Genomic DNA, 26,473 nt, shown 5'->3' on the forward strand with positions numbered 1-26,473 from the left:
CTAAACTGCCTGCCAAAAATCAGTATGTGCAGAATGTAGTTGGAGACAGAGCATTAAAAGTGCGTGAGAAATTGTAAATGTTGTGTACTTTGCTTTCAAGTTCATGAGTTTTTCCATTGAAGTATCTTATCTTCCAAGATTTTCTTTCAAGAGTTGGCTAAAATAAGGAATAATTATTGTACAATAGGTATGGGAGATTATGCTGCTTTTTGATCTAGGTGTTCAAAAGCTGTATGTTGTTAGTGAATGCTAGTGCCTGTCTAGAGTAGAATCACCAGTTATAAATCTTCAAATGTCTATTCTGTCTCTCCCAAGAAAAAAAATATGTAATAGGTTCTTGCCACCTCCCTAGTGTACTAAATATTTTAGTTGCATGGATCACGCTTTACTGCTTATACAGATCAGCCTGCAAGTTTGTCTATTAAAACTGAGTTTAGGGAATAAAAAGTTCCTTGGTGCTCAGCATTTTTATCTTGGGTTTTAGCCTTAATCGTTTTTGGTTTGGTTTTTTTTTTTTTTTTTCCAAAAATAGGGAGTAATAAAGTATTGAATCATGACAATTGTATACTAAGTTACATAGTATACAGGTCTTCAGGGTTTATAGCTGTGTTTTACTTTATTGTGGTTGACAGAATACATGGCAATAAATATTTATGGAATTGTTTTCAAAATAGGAAGAACAAAGATAACATCAAATAAATTAGCAAGGTTTTTTTCCTCCTGGTGATTGCTATAGGTGTTCTGTATGCTAATGACTGTAAAGCTTAATCATCTGGAGTATGTAGTGCTGTATTAATAAAAATGTACTCAAATACTATTTCTCCTCCAACAGCAAAGTACTGATCACAGACAATGCCTCTTGATAATTTGTGGCATGTTTTAAGTTCACATTTCAAACAGCGTTTTCCATTGATCTGCAAAATAGGCATTCTTGTGCTAAGCCTTACCTTGTATAGAGCGTAACAAATCAAATAAAATAATCCCTGTGGATTGTAGCCAGACAAAGGTTATTTTGGTAACAGGCAGAAGAATCAGTTGCAACTAACCTGTGCATATGTTTGGAGAGTAGAAATCCTTTCTATAAAACACACTGCTTACCAAATGAACTCCTACTTCGACCCTGAAAAGCATACTTGATAAACACATAGCTGGAAGAACTGAGGCTGACTTAATACCATGATCAGGATGATTTACCTTACTGTAAACCTGCTTATTCAAGATCAGATTGCTTTAATTAGTTTTAATTAATTGTTTCAATACTTCAAATAGTATCTTTTCCGTGCAGGCTGGCTTAATTGTGTTCCCTTAAAGTCAGCTCATAGATAGGGAGATCACACTAAACTTGAGGGAAAGCCAAGTAAGTCAAGGTAGATGGAATAAGTTGTTCTGTGAGCAAGACCTAGTGGGTCATGGACAAATGTTTCAATTCAGAGCCTTTATCATCTCAGACTTATCCTCAAACTTAATGAATGTACATTCTAGTTGAAGTAAAATGTAAAAATCTGTAGAATAACCCAAAACAAACAAACAAACAAAAAAAGGTCAACACCTCTGTAGTTTTAGAAATGAAAATTTTCAGTAATTTAGTTTTCAGCATTACTTGCTTCCATTTTTTCTTTGACCAAAAAAGTAAATAGCCTGCTTGGAAACTTTTTTTAAAACAAGTTAACTTTTTGCAAAGCTAAGGTAAGCTGTAGAATGAAAGGAGACAGTAGTGCAGTGCTGGCTGTTTGGGGATGCACTCGCTTGAGTTGCAGCACAAGTATTGCAGTGAACTGCAGGAGGAGAGGTTCCAGCGTTTTCACTAGTGAATGAGCAGCTCAGCCTCCCACAGACCTGTGAGCAGCAGAGCAGTCTGATCTCCTCCAGGAAAGCCCAGGACCTGTCATCCCATTCCTCTGTCATCAGAAGTCCAAATTTGTTTGGACTGACATGGCAGCAGCATGTCCTGATGTTTGCTGTAGACACGACCAGTTCTGTAGGCTAGCAACAAACCCAGAATGTCAGTAATGTAAATTGAAAGGATGTGGTAGTTGGTAAGCAGGCATTAAACCTATGTAATTGCAGATGTTTTCCTAAATTTTTAAACATGGGTGTTTGTAAACAGCCAACAAGCATTTTGTGATTAGGCATTGGTGTGTATATATCTCGTGGCGCTGGATGTTAGCGACTAGATGACAGATACTTCATAAAGTGCAGTTAATATATTGAATGTCTAATGTTGATGTCAAATTTGTTCTGAAAGGCCAAGATTTGTCAGACATTTTGCCCCCATCAATGACTGATAAGAAGTATGGATAACATTATAATATTCCAATTCAGAAAAAATGTTGTTATGTTTTGTATCTAACTACTGCAGTTTTATCTTGGGTGGTTTCCCTTTTGTCATATATTTTTGCATTATTCCCTGTTTTAAGAGGAAATATTAATGTTTAATTTTGTTGGAATAAAGCAAGTTTCTTTTAATGCTAATCCACATATATTGGGTTTGCTTTTCTATTAAAAAAAAGGCTAAACTAGAAGCTTTTTATCATACTTTGTACTTTATAGCAGGTATTCAATGGTTATGATAGCATTACAAGTATTTTGGACCTTTCACAACAAGCAGGATTGTGACCTTCACCTGCTCTGGCAAGCTGCAACATCATTATATAAATATCAGAGATGGGTTAAACTGAGGTCTGGTTTTACTAGATGCTTATCTTTATTTTGCACTGAGAGTAAAACATTGTGATCAAAACAAATGCTTCATGTTGAAACTAGTCTTCTCTTACCAAATTTGCTGCTCTGTTGCAGGAGAAATACCTTCCTTGTGGTCGTGAAATGACATTCCGTATTACTAAATTCAAACTGATCTGCAAGTTCTAAGCCTTTTCATTAGGGAACATTTATTGACGTGTTTAAGAAACAGTATAAATTCTCAGGTTTAGATTGGAAAAAAGCTACAGAACTGGTATTTTCATGTTATTTGAAGAAGTAGCATGCCAGCTGCGGTAAAAGTAAGCCTAACCTTGGGTTCCAAATGTCTCCCGTTGTCTGATAGTTACTGTCATAAGTTCTTAGTTTGAGTTTTGATTTAAATCTATGTGGGCAAAAATGCCAAGAAGCAATTAGTGTTGCTGTGTAATTTTAAAATTAGTTTTATTGCTGAAAAAACCTATACTGATTACTGGTTTATTTCAAAATACATTAGAAACTCCTGATTTAGTAAAGATGAAATTGACTATTGCCTTATGCATTCATACTGTTGTGTATTATATTAACATCTGGTTTTTTTCTTTGTTTCCTTCTACTTATTGGAAAATAAATTTTTCAATAGTGAACTTTTCAACAATGGTGTTCCTACTGGCTGTTGATTTCATTAAACATCAAGAAATTTTCTTGGTATGATTTTTTACAAAAAATAGGATCTTCTTTCAAAGTAAAGGAAGTAATTCTTAGATCACTTTGATCCAAATTTATATGGGACCTGAAATATATGCCTTAGGCAATTTCACCTTAAATACCCAGAGCTATGGTTATGATGGTCCTGCTGGGATCTTTTCAAACATAATTTGTTGATAACTATTTTATAATTTTATTATGAAATAAATTATCAGATTCTTGGAGTTTTTAGCCCCCAATAAATGGATTTGTTGGTTTACTTCAGTTAATTTTAGCTGAACAAAAAAAGAGTTTTGATAGGATACTCTTAGATGTTAACAAACGTCTGAATGTGTTATGCTGATTTTTTTTCATATATGAATATGAAAAAAATTTTGCAACTGTCCTTTGACCTTTTAGTTACATCTGTTTTAAAGACTGTAAAAGTAAACTGTTGTATAATCTCTATGAGAAGTGAGGTCATTTGGGAGCAGAATGGCAGTGTTTTTGTTTTAAAACTTTTAAAATATCTTACTGCCTGCAGTAAACAAGGCAAGATGTATCAAATCCACTGTAGAATCAATAATACATGGCACCTAGAAGATTATTAGAAGCTTGCTTGGTGTCAGAGAAATAGAAGATCTGGGTGGAAAATGTATCAATCATCTCTCTCATCTTTTTTTTTTTGTTTGTTTGACAATTGTTCTTGCAGAATTTTTCCTCATCTTTTGTAATTCAGAAAGCTATGATACTAAGCTATTTGGGAAACTCCCTTCAGTTTTCACCAAACATATTGAGTCCTGTCATAATGGCACATTCCACGTTTCAATTACTGTGTTGGCAGTATGTTTAGGTTAGGGAAAAAAATTCGTAGGTACCAACAACAGATTCTTTTTATATCATTTTGAGGGTAAAAATTGTCCATATAGTAGAAACCAAGTTTGTTCACTTGTCACTGAAAAAGCAACGTTACTGTTACTCAGAGGAGTGAAGTAGTATCTTTGGGAGAATGCATTCAAGTGACAGTTCTCAGATACTTGGCTGCTTCAGCTGTCTATGCCATTTGACTTTGGAAACGTTTTCAGTATGCTGGTTCATTTAGATTCAGAAACAGTTTTCAGATAGAATAAGTAAGAATAGCTTGTACAGACCTGTACTTTTAAATTCAGTGACCCAAACAAGACTACAATTTTTTTTTTTTTTTTATCAAATCCTAGCCTCTCCCTTTTTTTTCAGTGCTCCTTTTAAATAGCAAATTTGGCTAATGAATGGCTTTCCACAGTAATGTAGCTAGCTGAGAAGTAAGAAATTTTTACTGTCAGAAGATGATAAAGAGGAAAAATTATTTTGTTATATGTGTTTCAAAAAGAGAGGTGAAGTTAATTTAAAAATAGTGTTCCTGGGATACACATTGTTATATTTAAAATTTAGGCTGCTAGAGCACATCTGGAAGAATGTGTATGTGCTCTGTCTGCCTGATGTGTCTCTGTCCAATTACATACTTGTTCATTTAAAAAAAAATACATTTATTTGTTCTCTGCAGAAACATGATCAGGGACAAGTTCTATTGGATGTAGTCTTCAAGCATCTCGATTTGACAGAGAGAGATTACTTTGGTTTACAGTTGGCTGATGAATCCACTGATAATCCTGTAAGTTGACTCTTGTTTTATAAATAAGGTTTTGTAAATCATAATCATGTTCATCACTGTGCTCTGTGTCACTGTAAAGAGAAGTAAATAGAAGACATTGCAATATTGTGCCATCTTCTCTAAATGTATCATTTGAGTGGGTCAGTATCACCTTTTATTTATGATAAAACTAAATGTTAATAGTTAAAAGTTTGGAGTAGAATGTTCAGATCTGTGCTTAGGATATTGCTTGTTTTGTTTTATCAATTTACTAGACTGCATGATCATTGTAGGTTGGGATAGGAATTAGTAACTCCTTTTTATTTATTCATTTATTTTCATTAGAACTTACCAAAACATGAGGGGTTTTTAGATTGTCCTGCACAGTGTTTTTGTTTCTAGCCCAGATACGTGGTAGGTCTTTTAACAGTGCTTTGTATAGACCACTATGTGTCAAGGGCTGTCAGCTCATCACTTTAGCAGAAGGAAGGGACTCCTTTGAACGTGGGTGTTTATAATAATAGTTCATGGGCTTTAATTGAAAGGAAATTCCATAGGACTGAAACTTTGTAAATCACCAGCAGAAACTACTGGATCCAGCTGTAATATTCAGTGTAATAGTTAAACCTATACTGCTGAGGTCATGATTGCTTGAAGAATGCTTCTTGAATACTTTCTTTTATAGATATCAAATATTCAATACTTGTTTTAAAGTGCAGTTTAACTGCTATAGCTTATACAGTTCTTTACCTAATTCCCATTATATGCACGTCACAGTGATGGGGTCTAAATTTATCTCTCAACTCGTGTGTCAAAAGTAATTTTGGTTCACAAAATGTGCAGAATGTGATCTATAGAAATAAGTGACACTGTAAAGTGTTATTCAGTAACTAAGGTGAATTTCAGAAGACATTGCAACTTCCTTTTGTAAGTGCAGATTTCACCTACTGTTGTTTTATCATCAAAAGTAACTGTTCTAAATAGAAGGAATACTTTTTTATCTTACCAGAGGGTTGGGGGGGTGGTGTGGTGGGGGTATGTTTACTTGTTTTCTAACATCTTTTAAAATGTAGAACAGGAAGAAAAAAGTCACAGCCATGATTTTTCTTTTGCCTGAATAGTGAACTACTCCTCCATTTCTTTATTCTCTAAAGCAAATAATTCCTAATCAGATTATTTTTCTAAATTCTGTTAACATTAAGATTATTAATACAAATAAAGCTGTATAGCACAGTTGTAGATATTAACAAACATTTTTTGTAACTTTGTGGATAGTTCTATTAAGGCATTGACAAGCCGGTCTCCTTTAATCTTTTTAGTCTAAACTTTGTTTTCAGCTGAAAAGATACAGGCATGCTATAGGAAAGGCTGAATTTTTCGGCTTTAAGTAGTATTTAATTGAATATCACCCAATATTTTACTCAACATTCAGAAATTTGTAGTGTTTCTCATTCTTGTATCTGGCTTTCCAAAGCTTAGACTTCTAAGGTTTTTTTTAGTTTATCTACCTGGAAACAGCTAAACACAACACTGTAATAGAAGGATCTGGTTAAGAGTTAGTCCAAAAGAAGAATGACTTCACAGCTATTGGATATAAGCACATGTTTTAAAGGTTTAGTATTCTTTGCCTTCTAAATATTATGGCTTTTCAGTACATATCCAGTTGCTATGAAAACAATGTGTCGGAGCTAAATAGAAATGTTACCAATATTGGACGTGCAAGCTTGAAGAATTTGTGGGTTTGGCTAATTGCAGTTTTTGATATCAGTTTACTTTTACACTCCATTTGTTTGGGCAAAGAAACCAGACTGGATTGACAGATATTATAGTTACTTGTGAAATAACACAGTGGACTATTATTAAGATATATTCAATATGGCGGAAGATAAAGGTGAGGGGAAAAAGGGGATTCTGCTAATTGAGTGTAAAACCTCTACCACTGTGCCGGAATGTGGATTTTGTAAACTGCACAATCTCTATGTTTTTGTATAGTGTTAATGTCACAGTAAAAGTCAATGCAAGAAAGCAGATGCTGTGTACAGCTGGCATGGTGTATTTGTTGGGCTGTGGGTGCCTGGAGCAGGGCTGAGAAGGGGGTATTGGTGTGTAGCGGGAGTGAGGGTGCAGCAAATACTGTCACTGTGGGTGCTAGAATACCCTGGGCAGGAGGGAGTGAGGGAAGAATCATTGCTGGGAGAGAAGGGAGTAGAGAGAAATAGCGCTCTGAGGAACTGGCGTACAAACTTCATGGATCCCCAAATCTACCTGCCTCTCAGACTTACTGGGGTGTAAGTGTCTTGCTGGCAGCACCTTGATTCATACAATTCTGGTACTTTTGCCTAAATCCTGTCAATTCCAGCTTCTTTACAATATGAAGTGGTTTAACCTTCTGTGGTTTCCCAGAGAGAAAAATCACCTTTTGTATTTGGATCCTATGATATCACTTGAAAGCATGGATATTGCCTGTTAAATATGGTTCAGAAAAAAGTGACTCTTCTGGTTTTGAGCTATGCTAATACACACCATAATTGATGTCTAACCTCTCTGAGGCTCATGTGATAATCATAGAACCAAGTCATAGTTGAATTAGCACTGTAAGAGACAGATACCTGGACAACAGAGGTTAATCTCAGGGAAAGAAAAAGTAGCAACTGATGATGATAATGTTGGTGTCTTTCCAGAATCAGTAACAAGACTTTGTATGCCAGTCAGACTTTTTTTGTAAGAGACCAAGTAAAAAGTAATAGAAAAGCAGCAGTTTCTTGACGTGTAAAGCTATAATTTGTACTTTTTCATTTCTTTAAAGTTGGTGTTACAATTTCTGTCTTTCCAGAGGTGGTTGGATCCAAACAAACCTATCAGGAAACAATTAAAAAGTGAGTACATGTATGTATTTGGTCAAGTCATATGTCATTATTATGCTGGTTTTCCAGGGTACCCTGATTAATTAGAAATAACTTTTCTTGCCTGTAGGAGGATCTCCTCACAGTTTGAACTTCAGAGTTAAGTTTTTTGTAAGTGACCCAAACAAGCTCCAAGAAGAATATACAAGGTAGGTCTAGTTACTTTATCAGTAAAACATTTTTTTCTAGAAGGCTTATGTTTAAGGGGAAAGTGGTTATTAATTTTTTAAAGGTATAACATGGAAATTTTCTTTTAAGTCATTTTTGTATCGTATCTGCAAGCTTCTAATTTTCGCCTAATAATTACAGATATGAACTATGCAGTTGCATCAAATCAATATAACAAAAATCTTCTGTGAATAAATTTACAAATTTATATGCAAAGTGAAGTAACTACATGAAGAAAATACTACCAAGTAGAAACAGAAAAGGGAAAATAGAGAAGAGAGGAAAAACTTAACCCCACTATTCACCAATGAGTACAAATTTAATTTTATCCTTACTTGTGTTCTCCTTTGTGATTAAAAAATACCTGAGCTTTCTGCATTATTTTTTTTTTTTTGTGACATCCCTCCCCCCATTTTCTGCTTGGCACTAATAAAATTAATCTGTTTGTCTGATTGTAGTCCTAGCTTGAAGCATGTAAGCTTATTTTGATAGCAATGTGTTGAAGTCTGTTGAAGAAAATGCTCAGTGTGAATCAAGATGGGAGGCTTGTGAGTTGCAATTAGTCCCTGAAGAAATGCCTCAAATTTTCAGTATTCTTAATTAGTTCTGGTCCTCTACATAAGTGGCATGATTTGACAGATTGGAATTTTTGGATGTCAGCCATTCTGAAAACAGGTCAGCCCCGTTCAAAGAACAGTACATAAATTATTAAAGATAGCTTTAGAAACATAAGTACTGAAACTGTGAAAATTAGACTTCACGTTTGTTTATAATTTCTTTTGATTTGTCATATTTTGGACAAAATTTTACACACATCTATGCAAACAGAATTTACTACTAAGTGAGTCCTAGAGATCTTGGATCGGGCTTTATTGTATTGAAATATTTATTCTAGGAAAATTTGGCAATTTACTATGTCAAAATAATGAAAAATGTGTTATTTGAATTAAAGGGGATAATATGTAATATTCCTAAGAAGATGCAAAAAACCTCCCACCAAACAACAAATGTTGATCAATATGAAGTAAACAGTTAAGAAAAGAAAGAACTGTTTAAATGTTATGCTGTAAATACAAAACGATAAATACAGTATCCTTTTAGATGAGAAATGATTGCTGTATCTAGGTCAGCTCTGCCTTTTTTGCTAATAGGCCTAATTGCCCCTTAGAACTTGTTTGTATTTGGAATTACTATAAAGAAAGAGTTATTATCCGTGGGGGTTTTTGGAGTGAAGTTAGGATGCCTTGTTAAAAATAGGGGGTCCTTTCATGTAATCAGTATTCCCCCCCCTTAAAAATAAAATAAAATTAAATAAGGACAAACGTCAGACAATTCCAGCTCAAGACGAGACTTATCAAAGATGCTTAGTTTTTATAAATTTCATGAAAACAGAGGCATGACTCTGCATGAGAGGCAGTATGAACGTTAAGCTCCCAGAGGTCAGGGAAGGGGTCAGTGCAAGCTCGTGTCTTATTAGGCCTCTGCAAATTTGTGTGAGGGAGGCAGGTCATGAGTGCTGTAGGTCAGGCAAGGTCAGCGGGAGCTCACCTGGTGTTGGAGTGTTTAGCGTTAGGAACTTGTCTCGGTAGGAAATGAAGCTTCATTAGTTCTGCTCATGGCAGAAAGACTTGCTTATTAACGTTGACTCCAGTTAGCAATAATTCTGTCTTCTCTAGATATATCTACATGAGGAAGATGAAAACATTGTAATGCAATGCCACCTTCATTGTTTTAGCTGAGTTTGTTGTGCAGGCTTTTCCAGATCTACATGGCTAAAGCTTCTATGGATTTCCCGTTTTGGTCAATAACATGCGAGGCTTCGGTGTTCAAACTGGGGTGGTTAGCTAACAAGCCATTAACTTTGCTGCTGAAAACAGGGGACAGAAAATGAACTGTGCTTGGTGCTCCTTACTCATGAGGTCTGTTAAGTACCATGGAATGTTTCTAATAAAGCATTGCACTAAAAAAAGTAAAATAAAATGAAAGAGCAGCTGCACATACAGAACTTTTTTGTCCTACATTTTTGCAGCCATAAATGTTAACAGGAAAAATCGGAAAAAATTATTTGTTCAGTGTAGCTGTGAAGAGATGCTCAAGCTAAGCATGTGAAGCATATTCTTATAATATATAAATTTCACTTGTCATTTATTGCTTATTTTTAACAGGTAAAGAAATTTTGCTTTATCTGTCTTCTTTTTTTGTTTCAATATGCATTTTAAGGTGGAAAACGAAAAAGTATCTTGAGGCCTCTAAAGCCTGACTAATATCACAGTTCGAACTTCTTGAAGTTCATACCTTAATCTAAGCTTCTTGCCATTCTGGTCAGTTAAAGAACCTCTGGATGGGTTTGTAGGAGTTGAGCACATGGGCTAACATCTTTGTCTGTTTGCAACTGTTTTCCCTCGTTTTCTCTCAGACATGGAACATTTTACCTTTCTGCTATGTTTAGCTTGTAAATGACTGGATTTCTGTGTGTGTATTTGTAAATGTTTGTGGAAGTCTTTGAATTGGTAGTTAATCCACTTTCTGAAGACTACACAATTCTAAGAAGTCACATGATGGTATATTTTATATACCGTTATATGGTATAAAGAGGTATATTTTGGTTTTAATTTTTAAGTGCAAGTTAATATTGGGAATTACTTAATGTTTAGTTTCAGTCAAACTTGAACTAGGTGGGTTTGATCAGCAATTTTGATGAATGTTTATGATGAATGGGTATGGCTGACTCACTTTTTAAGGAAACCAGATAATTTTTATAATAATAATAATGATGATATAGGAGGTCCCAACAGAATAAATTTATAAGAAAGCAGGAATGCTGTTTAAATTTTCCACTCATTGAAACTTCTTTTTAAATAATAAGGCATTAGAGCCCGACTTCTACAGCTACTTTTATGCTTGGGGTTTTTGCTGAAAGTTTAAGCTTGTGCTAACATCCTGCCATCTCAGTAAGTCTTGCTGGTTACCTCACTTCAGTCGCTGTGTCAGTGGAGGTTTATAACAGGTGTGATTTGCCACTTGATATAAACATTTATACTTTGAAATTGTCTAAAACCTTTTATTGAAATATGAAGGAACTAAACTGAATGAACAAAAGATTCATTCAGAGAAGTTAACATATTTGGTTTTTGTCAGAGGAACAAAGGAAGTAGTTTAGAGGGAAATCTGTTTGCAGTTTCAGGTTTAGTGGGGGTTTTAAGTCGTAGTGCTTCTGCTGTCACTGTTTGGTGGGAGATAGTTCTTGTTTTAAAGTGTTCATCTGTTCCTTTTGCTGTTTCCATCTCCATCCTGACTTGAAAAAGTGAGCATGGGAAGACTAGATGAATTTCTAAAACAAGCTTTTCTCACATCATAATTAATGAAAACTTCAGAAGTTCAAGGGAAGTCAGTTGGAAGGCATTTGACATGATAGAATCCACAACTTTTCTTTAGGAATGTAACTCCAAAATACTAGGAGTAATTATTTTCATTTAAATGAAAAAAAAGTAATATGAAATACTCAATGAAGATAAATTTGTACTATCTATCTGGAGTACAAATTATTCTTACTAAGGTATCTCCATACACAAATGCAAACAACTTCTGGTTGCCATATGGAATTATACTGTTGTTCCCACTCATTCATCACGAAGACACTTTATTTTTTTTACTTTTTTAAAAGTTTTAAGTTCCACATAAATACTGGAAAATAAAGCAGGTAGAATGTGAAATTTGCAGCCTTTCAGTGAAATATAATGTATAACTTCATAGCCTGTAACAAGTTTCATTTACAAAGTTGTATTATTTTACTAATCACAATTTAATTTCTTTCCCATAGGAGTTTAAGAAAGAGCATGCAAAATGTAAAGTTCTAGTTTTGCACTAACTGAAAGCAAGATGCATTAAGTTGACAAAAAATTATTAAATAACTTTGTTTTTTAATTATACTGTTTTTTGTTTGTTTCTTTAAATAAGGTACCAGTATTTTTTGCAAATTAAACAGGACATTCTTACTGGAAGGTAAGACATTTTTGTTGTGTTAAACATTAAATGCAGCTTTGAGAAAAAGTTAATGGTGAGGGATTTTACCTGCAAAAATAAAAATACACTTAAATTACTGTTTATGCAAGTAGAAATGTGTATAATTATTATCTGTCCAATATGTTTACAGACTATGAAAAATTAGGCATTTCAAAATAACAATTTTTCATATTAAATGTGTAATTTTATTTCTCATTTTAAAATCAAAACAAAACAGATTGCCCTGTCCTTATAATACTGCTGCTCTTCTGGCTTCCTATGCTGTTCAATGTAAGTATAGTTAGTGTTCGTGTGCATGTTAGTACTGAAATACATAAAAAGTAGTATTGCTCAGTTTCTAGAAAATGTAGTTTGTATAGCATTGTATTGTGATGTTTGTGGATGTGGTGCTACTTTTCTCATGATTAAGGAAGTATGGTCAGTTGAGTTTTCTCCCCCCGCATGTTTTGCTGAATTAGATATGGAAAAAATACCGGCAACACTCTCTGCTTTCCTTCTTTAAATCCATGAAGTTAAAAACCCCCTCTGGTATTTCTCTGTATTCTGAAGTGTGGGGTTGGTTTTTTTCTTGAGAATGTTACTAAAGCATTTTTTAGACAATTAAATATATTTAAGATACCATACAGTGAACCTCCAAATAGATATGGAAAAGGGAATTCTGGTCATGTGTGGCCAAAAAGTTCAATACCTGTGTTGTCAATTTTAAGGCATCCAGTGAGTAGGTAAGTCTGGCAGACTGAGATTTAGTCCTCTTTCTCTCACCCCATTTTCCTTCATAAACTTCAGTTGTTCAGTGGAAAAAAACCAACCCACAACAACCAACCAAGAGACTGTTCACTGTTCAGCACTTTCTGAAATTTGTGATTGTCAGAAATTCAGTTTTATAAGCTATATCCATTTATATTCATGTGTTTTTCTACTATTAAAGATACTTATATCTCCATTTAGTATTATGTTTACTTTATACATATCAGAGAAATAATGCCCATGCTAATCTTTGCAGGGAGAAAAAGGTATAGTAATTTTAATGTAACGTTTTATGCGTAGATTTGGTAAGTGGTCACCTTTTTCCAGATCGATCAATGGAGCATTTTCTCTTAAACAAATCTCCCAAACTCCAGCTACGTACTGCAGATACGTACTGCAGGTGCTGTCATGCTGTAGGGGTTTGCCTTGGAAGAGGTGAAGTATTTGATAATGAAGCAGGCACTGTGAAAAGTTCATAACGTTTTGGGCTTTTTAAGAATGCAATATGTTTATTTTTCAAATATTACAGAGGTGGTGGGGGCTTGCAGTACATTGTAGTTACATTTATATATGAGATCCTGCTGCCCAGGTTCTTCAGTGTGCAGACTTCTGTCTAATGATTTTCTGTGCATGCCTATTACTAAACTGTCCCTGGGTTTAGCTTTTGGGATTCTTTATAAATATAGGTAAACAGCACACACAGATCTCGGACAGTCCTGTATCCTCTGTAGTGGATTTTAACAAGGCATGCACTCTGTTATGAAACCTGGTCCAATTTTCCAGTTTTTAATAATTTAAAATAACATCTGTTTCTGGCGATGCAAGTGCACTAGACTTCTTTCCTACTTTCCTTTCCCTTGCTTATTCTCCTGCTCAGTGAGTGCCTTCATGCCTCTTGTCATTTCCTCCGTGCCCTGTAAAAGTGTCGGTAGGCCTGCCCAGGACCCCACATCATGCTGTGTTGCTGTGAACTTTCCAGTTTTCACATGTAGGTTACTTATCCGTCACTGTCGATCTGTTAAATGGATTGCAGATATTTAAAGCTGAATTTTTTTGGATTACAGTCACAAAGCCTCAAAGCCTGTATTTTTAGCAAATGTTGTTGTTTGTATGGTTCTTATTCTGACGATAAATGTGATTTTGGTTTATTTCATGTGTTTTTAAGAAAGTGTTGCAAATTATATAAATGCACTTCTTAGTATTTTCAGGTAAAGTAGTTTCAATGTAGCTGTATGTATGCATACTTTTTTTCCATACATACAATTGAACATACAAAAAAATATTTTTCTAATGCTTCTGAATGTGTCTTGGTACAGAATGAGTTCATGGTTTTTGCAGATCTTAATGAAAAAATAGCAGTTGTAGTTGCAAATATATTTATTGTGTAATCACATGAAAGCAAGCAAAGGTAAAATAAAGAAAAAAATCAAATACCTTGAAGTATATTATTTAGTGCTAGCAATTATGACAGCATTTATTAATTACTTTGTGTATTAAAAATTAAACACTTCATAAATTTTCTTTATAAGTACCTACTCAAACCTGTCTTTTAATTATCTCCATGGTATTCACTGAGAATGTAACTGTTTATTCAAAAGGGAAAAGGGGACTTTAAAATGTCTTCTCTATTTTTGTTTGCTGTAGATCTTAAAGTATGTGGGAGCAGAAATTTGTGAATTTGGGGGCATTGCACAATGCCAATTACATCAGTGATAAACAATAACCTCTCTTTTTAATATTTTAGCCGAGCTGGGAGACTACAACCATTCAGAAAACTTGCCAGGCTACCTCTCAGACTATTCTTTCATCCCTAGCCAGCCTCAAGACTTTGAAAAAGAAATAGCAAAATTACATCAGCAGCACATGTAAGGATTTACAGCAGAAGATATTGACTGACTTTGTCAAATCCTGACTGCTGGTGCTGTGCTATTATACAAAAATTGAGTATTTTGTCTTAAAGGTTTCTGTTGGGGCTTTTTTTGTTGCTTTTTTTTAAGAGTATGTTTAATGTGATTTTTTTTGTAGATTGTCTGTATAAGAAATACCATTGATACTCTGCACAGATAGATTGTCTATGACAGAATGACAGGGAAAATAAGTGAAAAAATGAATGTGTTAAAGGTACACTGAAAACAGTATTTGTGTGTATTGCATAGCATATTAACTTAGCAGGATATAATTTCAGATTTTTTTTCACTGTTTGAGAATGCTCTGTGCATAAAGGCTTTGTTTTCATGGGGCTCTTACCAGAAAACAACGAGTTACTTTAAAAGTAACAAAGTCCTTTTCTTCAGTATCTGCTCTTTCCTGTGTGCAAGTCTGTGACCTTTTACTGAAGAGGAAAAGGCCATGAAGCAATGGAAAATATTTTTTTTTTCAGTGTGTAATGTTGTGGTACTTTTTCAGTGATGGTTCTTGGTATTTCAAAGCTTAAGTGCTTTTTGATACAGTTAAATTTAACTTGTAAGCTATGTTTACAAAAACATTTGCTGAATTGGGGCATGTTGTTGGCTTTAGAAACTACTGAATGTTGTATTACATTTCAGTCCAATGGCTTAACAAATTCTCTTAGGTAGGGTAAAGAAATTAAAGTGAGTTGATGCTAATTTAAGTTTTAAGCATGAGCCTTGGAGAGAAATTGCTGTTATCAATACAAAATACAGGACTGCAAAAGTAATTTCCAGGCTCTAGAGCTCCACAGACATTTAAATAATACAGTGTGCTAGAAATAAAATGTGTGTTTGCAAGGTGTGTTGTAGACTCTTGTAAAGACTTTCGTCTATGTGGAAGCACGAGTTTTTTTCTGTTAAAATTTTGGGGTTACAGTCTATTTATGGTGAGAAAGGAAATTCAGATTTCAGGGTAGGGGTAGAAGTAGTAAAACAAATGCAGATTTTCTGTTTGAGCTCACTAGGGAGCCTGATGTGGGGGTTCATCTTAGAATGTTTCTGAAATAGCTTCTTTCTTTCAGAGGGTTGTCTCCTGCAGAAGCAGAGTTCAATTATCTCAATACAGCACGTACCTTAGAACTTTATGGAGTTGAATTGCACTATGCAAGGGTAAGCTTGGATGAAAGTGTGTTGTAATGTGAAAAATGGATTCTTCTGAGATTCATGGAAAAAGTAATATTTATTTTTAGTGAGCCTTCCTGGCTGCTGCTTACAAGACACTAAAAAGGAATATTACCTCATTAGGTGCCTAACTGTAATTTATCAATTTCAATAGCCACTATTTCATAGAATTTTGTAATTTGGCCTTAGTTGTGTGTGTTATTCAGGTTAAGCCTTGTTGGCCTGAATGGCAATTCAGTTGGCTACTGATGAGTAAGAAAAATTTACTTGTTGAATGTGCTTTTGATATTTAAGAATCTGTCAGCTTTGAGAAGTATTTAATTTGCTTCCTATGAGAACCAGTTTATAAGTCATTGTCATATAATATGAATTGTTAACGTAAGGTGAAAAATGTACTATGATTTGATAGTGTCAGTTTTATCTGGTAAAGCAAGTAGTTCAAGGTCTTGACTCAAACAATCCTAACCGGTCAGTGCAGTGTTACCATTTCTGCAAAGCCACTAAATACAATTTTTTGTAGTAACTAAGACACCTCTAGTTTTTAAATATTCTTGTCCTATTCTTTAAAGTTAGAGAAACTTGCAATAGAATCTGAAGTGTACCCCACTGCTCTCTGTGTCCTGCTGTTGTTGCATATGTATTAAGAGATCTATACCAGGTGTTTGATTAGAGTGCAAAGACATTTCAAGAAAAATGTGCTGTTTAAATATGCTTACAATACTCTTTGTTTTACAATCCCTCCTCTCTGTGCTCTGAGATTGCAATTTCCTCTCACCTAGGAATTTAAGTAGCTGGTTGCTTCTAGTGTAGCAAACATCAAGCCAGTTTATTAGTGTTGTCATTTGTAATACACTGCTAGAATACTCTGTGTTGTATATTTCTTCAAAGTTGGTGGGAGACAGAAAATTTAACGTAAGAAATAAAATTCTGTGGTAGCTTATAAAGAACCTGGAGCAAATATTTGGGCTTGTCTTAAATAAGAATGAATAATTTAATTCTTGTCTTATTAAAACACATTTATTTCCATGTTAATTGAGATCTGTTTTACTATGTTATTTGTGTATTTAGAGAGAGAGAGATGAGAATGAATATATATGAGGTTTCAAAGATATTTATATTGTTCTTCAAGTAATTTTCTATTTTCTTTTAAAGGATCAGAGTAACAATGAAATAATGATTGGAGTGATGTCAGGTGGAATACTAATTTTTAAGAACAGAGTACGAATTAACACCTTTCAGTGGTAAGGACAGCTGTTTAAGCTAATGTTTTGTTGGGTTTTTTAAAACATGTTTTTATCACTGCCAATGTCACGTGCTTTACAAAAGACTGCAACTTAGTTGTAGTGTATCAATCTGAAACTATTTATGTTATGCTGTGGTATGGGTAATTTTATGATGGGGTTTTGTCCTATTTTGCATGCTGTGCTGTTAAATGATTGTGATGCAAACTGTAATGAATTGTAATGCATTTTTTTTCTTCAGGAGTTTGTAAGTGTACTTTATGTTTAATTAACCATATAGGCAGGGCCAGTGTTATGGTCTAGCTCACAGTTTTTAAATAGACAACTGAACTTAAGAGCAATTACTCTCCAGGTTAATATTTTTATCTGTTTTGTGACGTATAACTTAATTGCGCTGTGTGTGTTAAATTTAATGTAGGTATGGCACTTGAGGATAACTGGAGCATTCAGGATATTGTCATCTTTTCATCCACAGATAACCATTTTCATTATAAGGGTTAAAAAAATACATTTATTCCAGAAAATGCTGTCATTAATTTCTTAACTAAAATAGTTTTTAAACTGTTTTGTAAACATGGAGTTATCCTCATTAAATACATTACTCTAGTTATTGCTTCTTAAGTTGGGATCCAGTTCTTACTCATCCAAGAAGGGGAAAGATCTATAAGAAATCCTGTTCTACACTATAACTGCTGTAGTGCTCTACAGAAGTTATGCCACCTTCCCTAGCGGTTGGATTTTTTTAAGCTCCCTCAGAAGTAACCTTCCCTTGGTTTCCTTTGCCTGCTTGGAATCCACTTTGACAGCCTTACTTATTACATGTGATTGAGTGTGCTACAACAGCATTCTGAGTGAGCGAGGTCAGCCATATAAAAATATCACAATCGACATTAGTTTACCGGGCGCAAAAGCTGTTTGCTCTAGAAAAATCACAAGAAGTTTTGCATTTTCATTTGTTACTTGTGTAATGCAGTACTGGACTTTTCTAAAACGTTCTTGGCTAGTCTGTCATCTTCAGATAAACAGATTAAATTGATTACCACAATTGAAACTGGAAAATCTTCTCTCTCAACTCATACTGATACAGGCAGTTGAAATCCTTGAGGTTTTGTTGTTTTCTGTTAGCATGGGGTAAGATCCATTAGTGTATCAGTGATTGTGTTCACTTAGTGTGTTCCTTTGGAGAGATGCAAGAGTTAATCACAATCTTGATCTTTCCTGCAGCCCAGTAAATTTCTGAGACATTCTGGTTTTCTGTGTTAAGCTTAGTCTCAAGTTTTGTTGTAGGAGGTTATGTATTCTGTGGTTTACCATATTGAGAAACCACGTGAATGGTCAAAGTTTAGTAGATTTGCCAAGAGAAAGAAAAAACAAAGCTATGACATAAGTGTTATTCACAGCCAGATACAATTGAACATGGTGGTAAACGTTTTGCCTGTAAGCGCTGAAGAAAAGTAAGCCTGAGGCAATTACGGAGCATGTAAATTTTCAGTCTCCATGGTTAGTTGGGTAAATTAAAACTGCCTCTTGCAATGGTAAGTCTGGAGCTACTGTACTAGTTAGTCAGACCTGCCTTTATACTAATGACACGTTCTAAAAGAGATGCCCTTCATCTGCTAAGAGTTTTGAAGTGTTAGAGCCATTTCTGGGTTAAGGCCGCTTTATAAATGCAATGCTGTAATAACCAGGAAGGTTTTAATTCAGGCTCTTTTTACTGCTCTTATTTTTTGGAAAACAGTAATAGTAGAAATAGGTTCTATAAAACACACTGGTAAATTACTGAGTACGTACTATGTAAGTCATAATTAAGCTACATGTCCCTACTGGAAACTAGAGGTTTCTGTGAGTGCTGCTTCATATTGTTTGCATGCCAGCGTTGCTGATCTAAATTCTTAGTGTGGTTTTTGTGTGTGTAATTACCTAAACAGTTCTTTGTATTCAACCATATCAGCTGACATCAGGGATATTAATTTCTTCCTGTGAAGACTATAGTACCAACAACATTAGTCTTTACCAACAACAAAAAAAGACACACACACCCATTTCATCGTATTACAGGCTATCTTTTGCTATGAGTAAGGATCTGAAATTTCAGTTCTCACAGTATAGCTCAGTAGTAGACCTGCTACCTTTCCTTTTTATCCATAGCCATGCAGCTGCTCCAGTGACACCAGTACTGACACTTTTTCTTTTTGCTCCTGAGCAACTGGAGTTGTGTAATGTCTTCCCAGTCCTTTATAGCTATAGTGAATGCTTAGATATCCCTTTGTCGGTACTCTTGAACTGAGTTTGGAGACAAGAGGATAGACATGCATGTATGTGGGAAGAAACAAAAGTTTAACTGTGTTGCTCAGAAAAGAATCAAGTAAAATGTCTGTCCTCTCCCTCTTTCTTAATTTGATATTATATCTAAATTATGTATTATGAACTTTATGATCATGAGGAGAAATTAAACAGGAAGGAGACAAGGCAGGAATAAGGCAAAACAAAGATAACAGCCTTTTATCCAGTGTGTCCTAACCTGATCTTCCTGTATTGTGCGTAATTCCTCTTTTCCTCAAACCGTGCTACCAGGCACAGAGACCTGGGAATCCAGGGAGTAGATCTTGCCCTTGAAGACCAAAGGAGAAGATCATGGAGTACCTCAGCCTTTCCTTTTCAGCCGTGGAAACATGGTTTCTTTGCCTCTCCTTTGCAGTCAGTGTGCCCCTGGAAAGCTTTGTTGTCTTTCACATCTATTGCCAGTTGCGCTTTGGATTTCCTAGTTTTATCGCTGAATGTCTAGGTAGTACTTCTGTGTTTGTCCTTGGTTATCTGATCCTGCTTCCACATCCTGTATGCTTCCTTTTGTGTTTGATCTCAGTCAACAGTCCCAAGTTCATTCAAGTTGGCCTCCTCCCATCCTTGCGTGTTTTCTAGCACATCAGCCTTTTAAGATTGGCCACCTCTCCTCAGTTCACGTGGCCTAAAAGGCAGCTTCCAAAACATTTAACCTACCAGAGCTCTGAGCAAGCTGGAGTTTCTTCTGAGCTCCGGGGTGGTTTAGTTTGCTGCATCTCTCCTCACTTCCTTCAGGATCTTTAGCTTCACCATCTCACAGCATCTGCAGCCAAGTTTGTCATTGGCTACTTAGTCTGGACAATCCTTCCTTGTTTGAGAGTTGTGCTGCCAAGAGCATCTTGCCTAGCTGACTGGTCCAGAACCTATGTCAAATAAGTCTTGGTCAAGAAATTTGCTGGAGTGCCCTGTCTTATCACCCCCCTGGCTATTGTTGAGGTGCTAAAGTTCTTAGTGAGAACCAGGGCTTCATATGAGATTCCTTCCACGTGTTTAAGTACAGTCCTCACTTTAGACTAGGCCTTTTAAATATCTTTTCATTTAAAAAGATGTATCTTATGATTTAGGATGTCCGAGATGACTGGGGACTATATAAATCATACCAGGAAAATATTATTGATGCCTGCCTGTTCTTACCCTTTTTCTTGGATATGCACCATTGCTGACAGTCAGAGAAAAGAAACATAGGCAGACATGCCTTTTGCTTTGGCTGAGTATGGATATTATTATTTAATAACTAACAGGATATTAGAAGTGCATATGAACTCTCTTACCTGCTCTGTTTTTCAAAAATAGCTGAGTTTCAGCTTTGCTGAGTAATTTCAGTGACTCTTATGGGTCAAATTAGACCTTAATGGCTAATGTTACAGTTTTGAGCCTGTTCCAAATGGTTTCAGACACTCTGCCTAAATTATGGGCTGAGATTAAAAACCAGCATGTATAGCTTTATTTCATCCTTATCATTCTCCTTGAGCCTGTACATCACTGAAGTCAGCAATTTTTTTAGTGGAAATGGGGAGGGAGAGTAAAAGGTAGTAGGATGATTTTGTAAGTGGAATAAATTTATTTTCAGATTTTCTGTTGGCATGCTAAGCAAATCTGATATGATGTAGAGTGTGTGCGGTTCAGTTTTTAGAAAAGGTATATATTAAAATGTTCTTTTAATTGCCCTGTACCCCGAAATTTTAGAAAATTAATTGTAAAATACTTCTGGTTAACTGCAGCCTAAATAGTGTAGTAATTTTTTTTTCTATTTTTTTCCACAGTCAGAGTGCTATAATCAGTACAGTCTATCCTGTGCAGCAAATTTAGGACCCATCCCTAATTATTTGTAAGCAATTGTTTGCCACAGGAGATGCTAAGAAAATTGCTGCATTGCCAATGGAATAATTTGTTTTCAGTAGATAAGCTGTAGCCCCCTTTATAGTTTCTAATTCTTGATAAACTAACTTCAATAGCAACAATTTGTTAAGAATTGGGGGGGAAAAGCAACTCAAAAACAAACCCAAAAAACAGAAGACATAGCTGCTTTTTTATTTCTTTATTTATTAACTGATGGCAAAGATAGGAAAGAAAAAAGAAGTGGGAAGAGATTTGAATAAGCATAATTCAAAGGCTAATAGTCACAGGCTCCCTTTAAGTTATTGGAGATAGAAACACTCTCAACCAATTAGGACATCCAGGTTAGGTTCCTGCTCTGAAAAATCCCCTGGAGGAAAATGTCTCCATTTGATTCAGTTAACAAGATAATTTCTATATATAGATATCCAACTTAGGTGTCTGTTAATGTTTTACTTCTCATCCTTCCTAGTCTAGAGGGGTTTTTATTCAACAAGGTGATTAATATGCAAGTAGTAATTTTGATCACTATTGAGGTCCCTGTATATTCTTAATGAATAAGCTTATCTCAGAAATTGTAGCACTGTCTTAATGGATGTGGGGTTTGGGTTTTTTGGTTTTTTGGGGGGGGGGAGGAGTCATTGGGGTGTTGGGGTTTTTTTGGCGCGCTTTTTCCTGTTTTCTTTTTTTACTTTAAAAGTAAATAAACGTAAAGCTTTTTTTTACTTTACCGAACTTGAAGTACAGGGAACATGAGATGATAGTTCAGATTAGTAAGGGTGCTCCTTATAAACATGCTGTGTAAAAGGTTGATTGCAAGCACTGAAGAGTTTGCTGTGTAATTTCCTGCAAAGTAACTGTGATCTAGGTTCTCTTTTGCTTTGAGATTCATGACAATTGTCAGTGAAATCTCCTTTGAGTGAAATAGCATTTTAATTTAGTGTTCTGCGGTTTTCAGCATCATATTAGTTGTTCCTTGCAAATTCACAAGATTTACTGTTTTTTCTTGTTACAATTGTAACCTTGCTTTTATTCCTGACCAAAATAATATTCCTGTATATTTAATAAAGGGTGTGCACTATCATAATATTGTGTTTCTTTGAAAAAGTATATAATTAGATTGTGACGGAAATATGGCCTGTCTTTTCCCAATTAGCATCACTAGTGTTGTAGTGACCATCTAAAATTGTCAAGAATTACCGTCAGCACCTTCTATGTTTATAGATAACTTGCAAGACAAAATTATCTATAGGCTGATTTTTCCCAGTCTTGTGATATTTAGAATGTTTTTTCCTCCTCATAATGTGATGCTTTTGATTTGTTTTGGTTTTTACACTTTACAAATACCAAGATCATGAGTCCTTATCTCAGTGCTTGTATTTTGTCATAGCTATTTTAGTAAAACAAGTTCTGGTTATATTTAAAGACATGTAAGAACATAGAGAAAGAATGTCTTTCAGGAATCAGGTGAAGTTCAAAGTATTTTTTCATATTCTAAGGGATAATTAAAGTGGTCTAAAAAAAAAAAAATCTGGTTGGAATGACCTCAGGATAGAATAGCTCTTTGGACTTTGGAACTGGGAAAAGATACTTAAATTACCAGCTGCCTTGGGTTTAGGGTGGAATCAAGTGAATTTGATAACTTAAATATACGGCTCATAAATTTCAAATTATACAACCTGTTTTGTATAATCTTTGATATCTTCTGTCTATGGAAATTTCATGGAAATGAAATGAACTCTGTTCTCTCTAGAAAGTATATTTTCAGTAGGTGTATTTAAGCCTTTAACCATGATTCAGTATTCTAAGTGTTTAAATATTGTGATTTTATTTTTCACTTAGGTTGAAGATTGTAAAAATTTCTTTTAAGTGCAAACAGTTTTTTATTCAACTTAGGAAAGAATTGGTGAGTACTGTTTTAAATTGCATCTCAAAAAATGAGAGAGCAATGAAATTTCTCTATGCTGCACATTTACATTATGCTGACTGATATGTTGATTCTTGCCTTTATCTGCAATTAAAAGGCCACTTTCACTAACATTCTGGCGATCTCAGTTCTCAAATGGGCCATTACAATGCTTTAGAAGACGTTTTTTCATTTGATTTACCTTATATTTTACATACGTTTATTTTTACATTTGTATGCAGGAAATGTAACTTGCTTATATAAGATGAATGTTGAAAAGGTTAAAAGTAAATCAATATTAAATTTAAATTTCAGAAGAAACCAAATTAAAGGTAATGCTTAATGCTGCTTCAGTTGTGTATGTGCTTGTAAATAAAGGTTTGATTAAAACATGCTGATTTGTATTATTTAGATTTAGTAATACAAAGTTGACTTTATTACTTATATTTAAACAGAAGAGATAAGAATGTCTTTGCAGTTTTAAATTACGTATGGTAATTTTTTAATGCCTTCTTCTAAATTGGTTGGGGAAAAAGTTGAAGCTTTCTGTGAGCAATGTATGTTTCACTGCTTATGGTGTGCGTTTGCTACCCTGTGAAGCAGCACAGGACCACTGCACATTTAATTCAGCAAGAAAAGGATTGTTCCATACCTCCAAGAGATTAGTGTAAACCCATCACAGACACATCACTGGGGAAAGATGGAGGAATTACTTAAAAATTAATCAGTTTAGTTAAAAGGTATCAGTTCAGAAGTAGGATAACAGGACTTAGAGGATTTTGGAGTAATTATGTGTAGAAAGAAAAGAATCTTGTCTATTACATGAAATAAACAGGAGGATCTGTCAACATGAGCAGATATTATGCAACGTGAGCAGAAAAAAGGTAATGATACAAAAAAGGGGGGGACAGGGAGTATTTAATCGTGGTGACACAGGTATTTCTTAATACGCTGCAGGAGCTACTGGCTAGTTCTCAAAGGCAAACTGATCTCTGACAGCCCAGAGGTCAAATTTTGTCTTGATACCAGTGTGTGCAACTTCCATTACAGTTGCGGGAATGTTGTCTTTAGATCTGAGACAAGAATTTGGGTTTTTATTTGGAATTCAGAAATTTTGAACTATAGTTGTTTTCTAAATCAGAACTTGAGGAAAAGGTTGTAGTAGCAGAGTTCAGAACAGCGAGGACTGAGATACCTACATATAAAATTGGATTGGATTTTGTATGAGTATTTTCTTTCTGCAAAAAAAAGATATGCATATAATTGACAGTAATATAAAGATAGGTTTCTCATCTTGTTTTTACTGTTGCTTTTTAATACTCTGTATATTTACTTGCACCAGAATGTAGTATATGTAACTAATGTAATTTCTTTTCTGAGACGTCTTACCCAAGCCAAAAATTAAAAAGCTTTGTGCTGTTTTTCTTTAAACTCTATGTATCAGATGGAATGAATGAAAATTAAGCTTTTGACATCAGTTTTCAAGTCATGAATATCTTAAGATCAAAGCTTAAATTTGGCTTCCAAAGAAGGCATACTTAAACTAATTTAAATCAAACTTAATATTAACATTGTTATTTCCAGAGTTACTTTCCCCGAGTAGACTCATAGGATAAGATTCATCTCACCTATATTCATCTTCATTTAGGTTAAAAGAACGTATTTTCTGTTTCATGATCACTAGCTAACCAAAGCTAATTATTAGACTTTCTCTAAAGTAACCAGATACATGCAAGGGGTGAAACATCTTGCATGAATTGGAAGTACGTTTTAGGATGCATTAAGTTGCTCTCTGGTGGGTATGTGCTTACTTTTGCTTTCACTCCCATTAACAATAAAGAGCACAAATGGCTCTCTTTAGGCAGCAGAAACTAGGTGAAGTGACTCAGTGATTGCACATTTGGTATGTAAAATACCTCTGATCTAGTGCTTTGAGTGTATATTTAAAAGCACTGATTTACGATACGGCAGCGAAAATACAGTCACGGTATGCTGATGATGTTTAAAAGTTGTGTGTAAATATATCATAAATTGTACAGCTGAGTAACCATATTTATTCAGCTGCGAAGCTGAGATGCTATAGAATATTAAATTAGTGGACTTTGGATAGGAATTTTCTAGTGTTTTTGTTTTTTTCCAAACTGGGCTGCATATGCCCTAGTTTAAGCAGTCCTAAAAAGATATTTTTCAAATAGTGTTAATGAGTGTTGAGAGCTTTTAATTTCAACGGACCTCAAAAGTGCAAGTGCCTTATCTTCTAATCACCTATTAAATTTATTCCCTGACTTGGCATTGCTTAGAGGCATCAACATAAGTAAAGAATTATTTGCCTGCTTTTAATAGATTATATCTGTGTTTAAATAAATCACTTAAGTCAGATGAAGCAGTTTAACGTCAAAGTCATTTTCCACTGGTAGCATAATATAGTCTTGAATGGAAGCTGATTTCGTATTCTGACTGCTATATACTGGGAGCACACATCCACCAGAGTAGATTTTCTTTCCATTGTTTCTTTATGGTTTTGTGGGGGTAAAAGAATGTTGTATGTATGACTTACTCATCTGACACAAAAAGCTCTCTGAGCTTTAACTTCAGTGGCAGGGTTTTTTCACCATATTTTGTGTATTCTGCCTGTTCTGTATGCTGCTTCCCTCACATGCTTTGAAGCTGTTTGAGAATTATTAAGTAGTTTCATTTTTCTGCATGTTTCCCTAAGCTTCTAGGTTTAGGTAGTTGCACTCTTGGCTGTTGTAATGTCAATAGTTAGCATCAAACTCTTAGCAAAATCCAATCCAATATACTTTAGTGGTCTTGATTCTTTAGCAGCCAAATAAGCTGTTCAGCATGTTTCTTTGCTTTTTTAGAGCCCTGATATTCACTGAAAAATTACTTGAGTCTGTAAAAAACCAATATAATAGGTTTTGTCCATGACCAAGACCTGGTTTCAGTGAGAGGCCAAAATGATTTATTTTCTTTTTAATTTTATATATATATATTTTTTTTTGTCTTGCTGACTTTTAGACAGAATGTGGGCTAGAATCACAAGGCAATATATGAGTTTATCTGCCCAAGTACATACTTGATCTTAAATAACACTGGCATTCATTAGATGCCTAGTTGATTGTTGCCTAATCCTATTGAAGATTTTGCGTGACAAGCAGATACTGTTGGCACAATCTGTGTTGCATTTAAGCTTCCACAGGACTTTTTTCCACTATTTGTGGAACATCTTGAGTCTCTGGAGC

The 26,473-nt window shown here is 34.8% G+C and overlaps 1 protein-coding gene across 3 annotated transcripts in view; it reads left to right on the forward strand.

Moving 5' to 3' along the window:
• PTPN4 (protein tyrosine phosphatase non-receptor type 4) overlaps nucleotides 1-26,473 on the forward strand; it is a 118,329-nt gene that overhangs the window by 45,497 nt on the left and 46,359 nt on the right. For all 3 annotated transcript variants that reach the window (XR_003557408.2, XM_055812178.1, XM_055812179.1), the window contains 9 exons: nucleotides 4,907-5,014; nucleotides 7,827-7,869; nucleotides 7,967-8,045; nucleotides 12,022-12,066; nucleotides 12,305-12,357; nucleotides 14,579-14,699; nucleotides 15,806-15,893; nucleotides 17,058-17,146; nucleotides 23,165-23,228. Coding sequence is in view for 2 of the 3 variants with exons in the window: in XM_055812178.1 (XP_055668153.1) it covers nucleotides 4,907-5,014; nucleotides 7,827-7,869; nucleotides 7,967-8,045; nucleotides 12,022-12,066; nucleotides 12,305-12,357; nucleotides 14,579-14,699; nucleotides 15,806-15,893; nucleotides 17,058-17,146; nucleotides 23,165-23,228 (690 nt within the window). In the remaining variant the exon portion in view is untranslated. The remainder of the gene's footprint in view (nucleotides 1-4,906; nucleotides 5,015-7,826; nucleotides 7,870-7,966; nucleotides 8,046-12,021; nucleotides 12,067-12,304; nucleotides 12,358-14,578; nucleotides 14,700-15,805; nucleotides 15,894-17,057; nucleotides 17,147-23,164; nucleotides 23,229-26,473) is intronic.

The sequence above is a fragment of the Falco peregrinus genome, chromosome 8 (genome assembly GCF_023634155.1).
Source record: "Falco peregrinus isolate bFalPer1 chromosome 8, bFalPer1.pri, whole genome shotgun sequence".
NCBI lineage: Eukaryota > Metazoa > Chordata > Aves > Falconiformes > Falconidae > Falco > Falco peregrinus.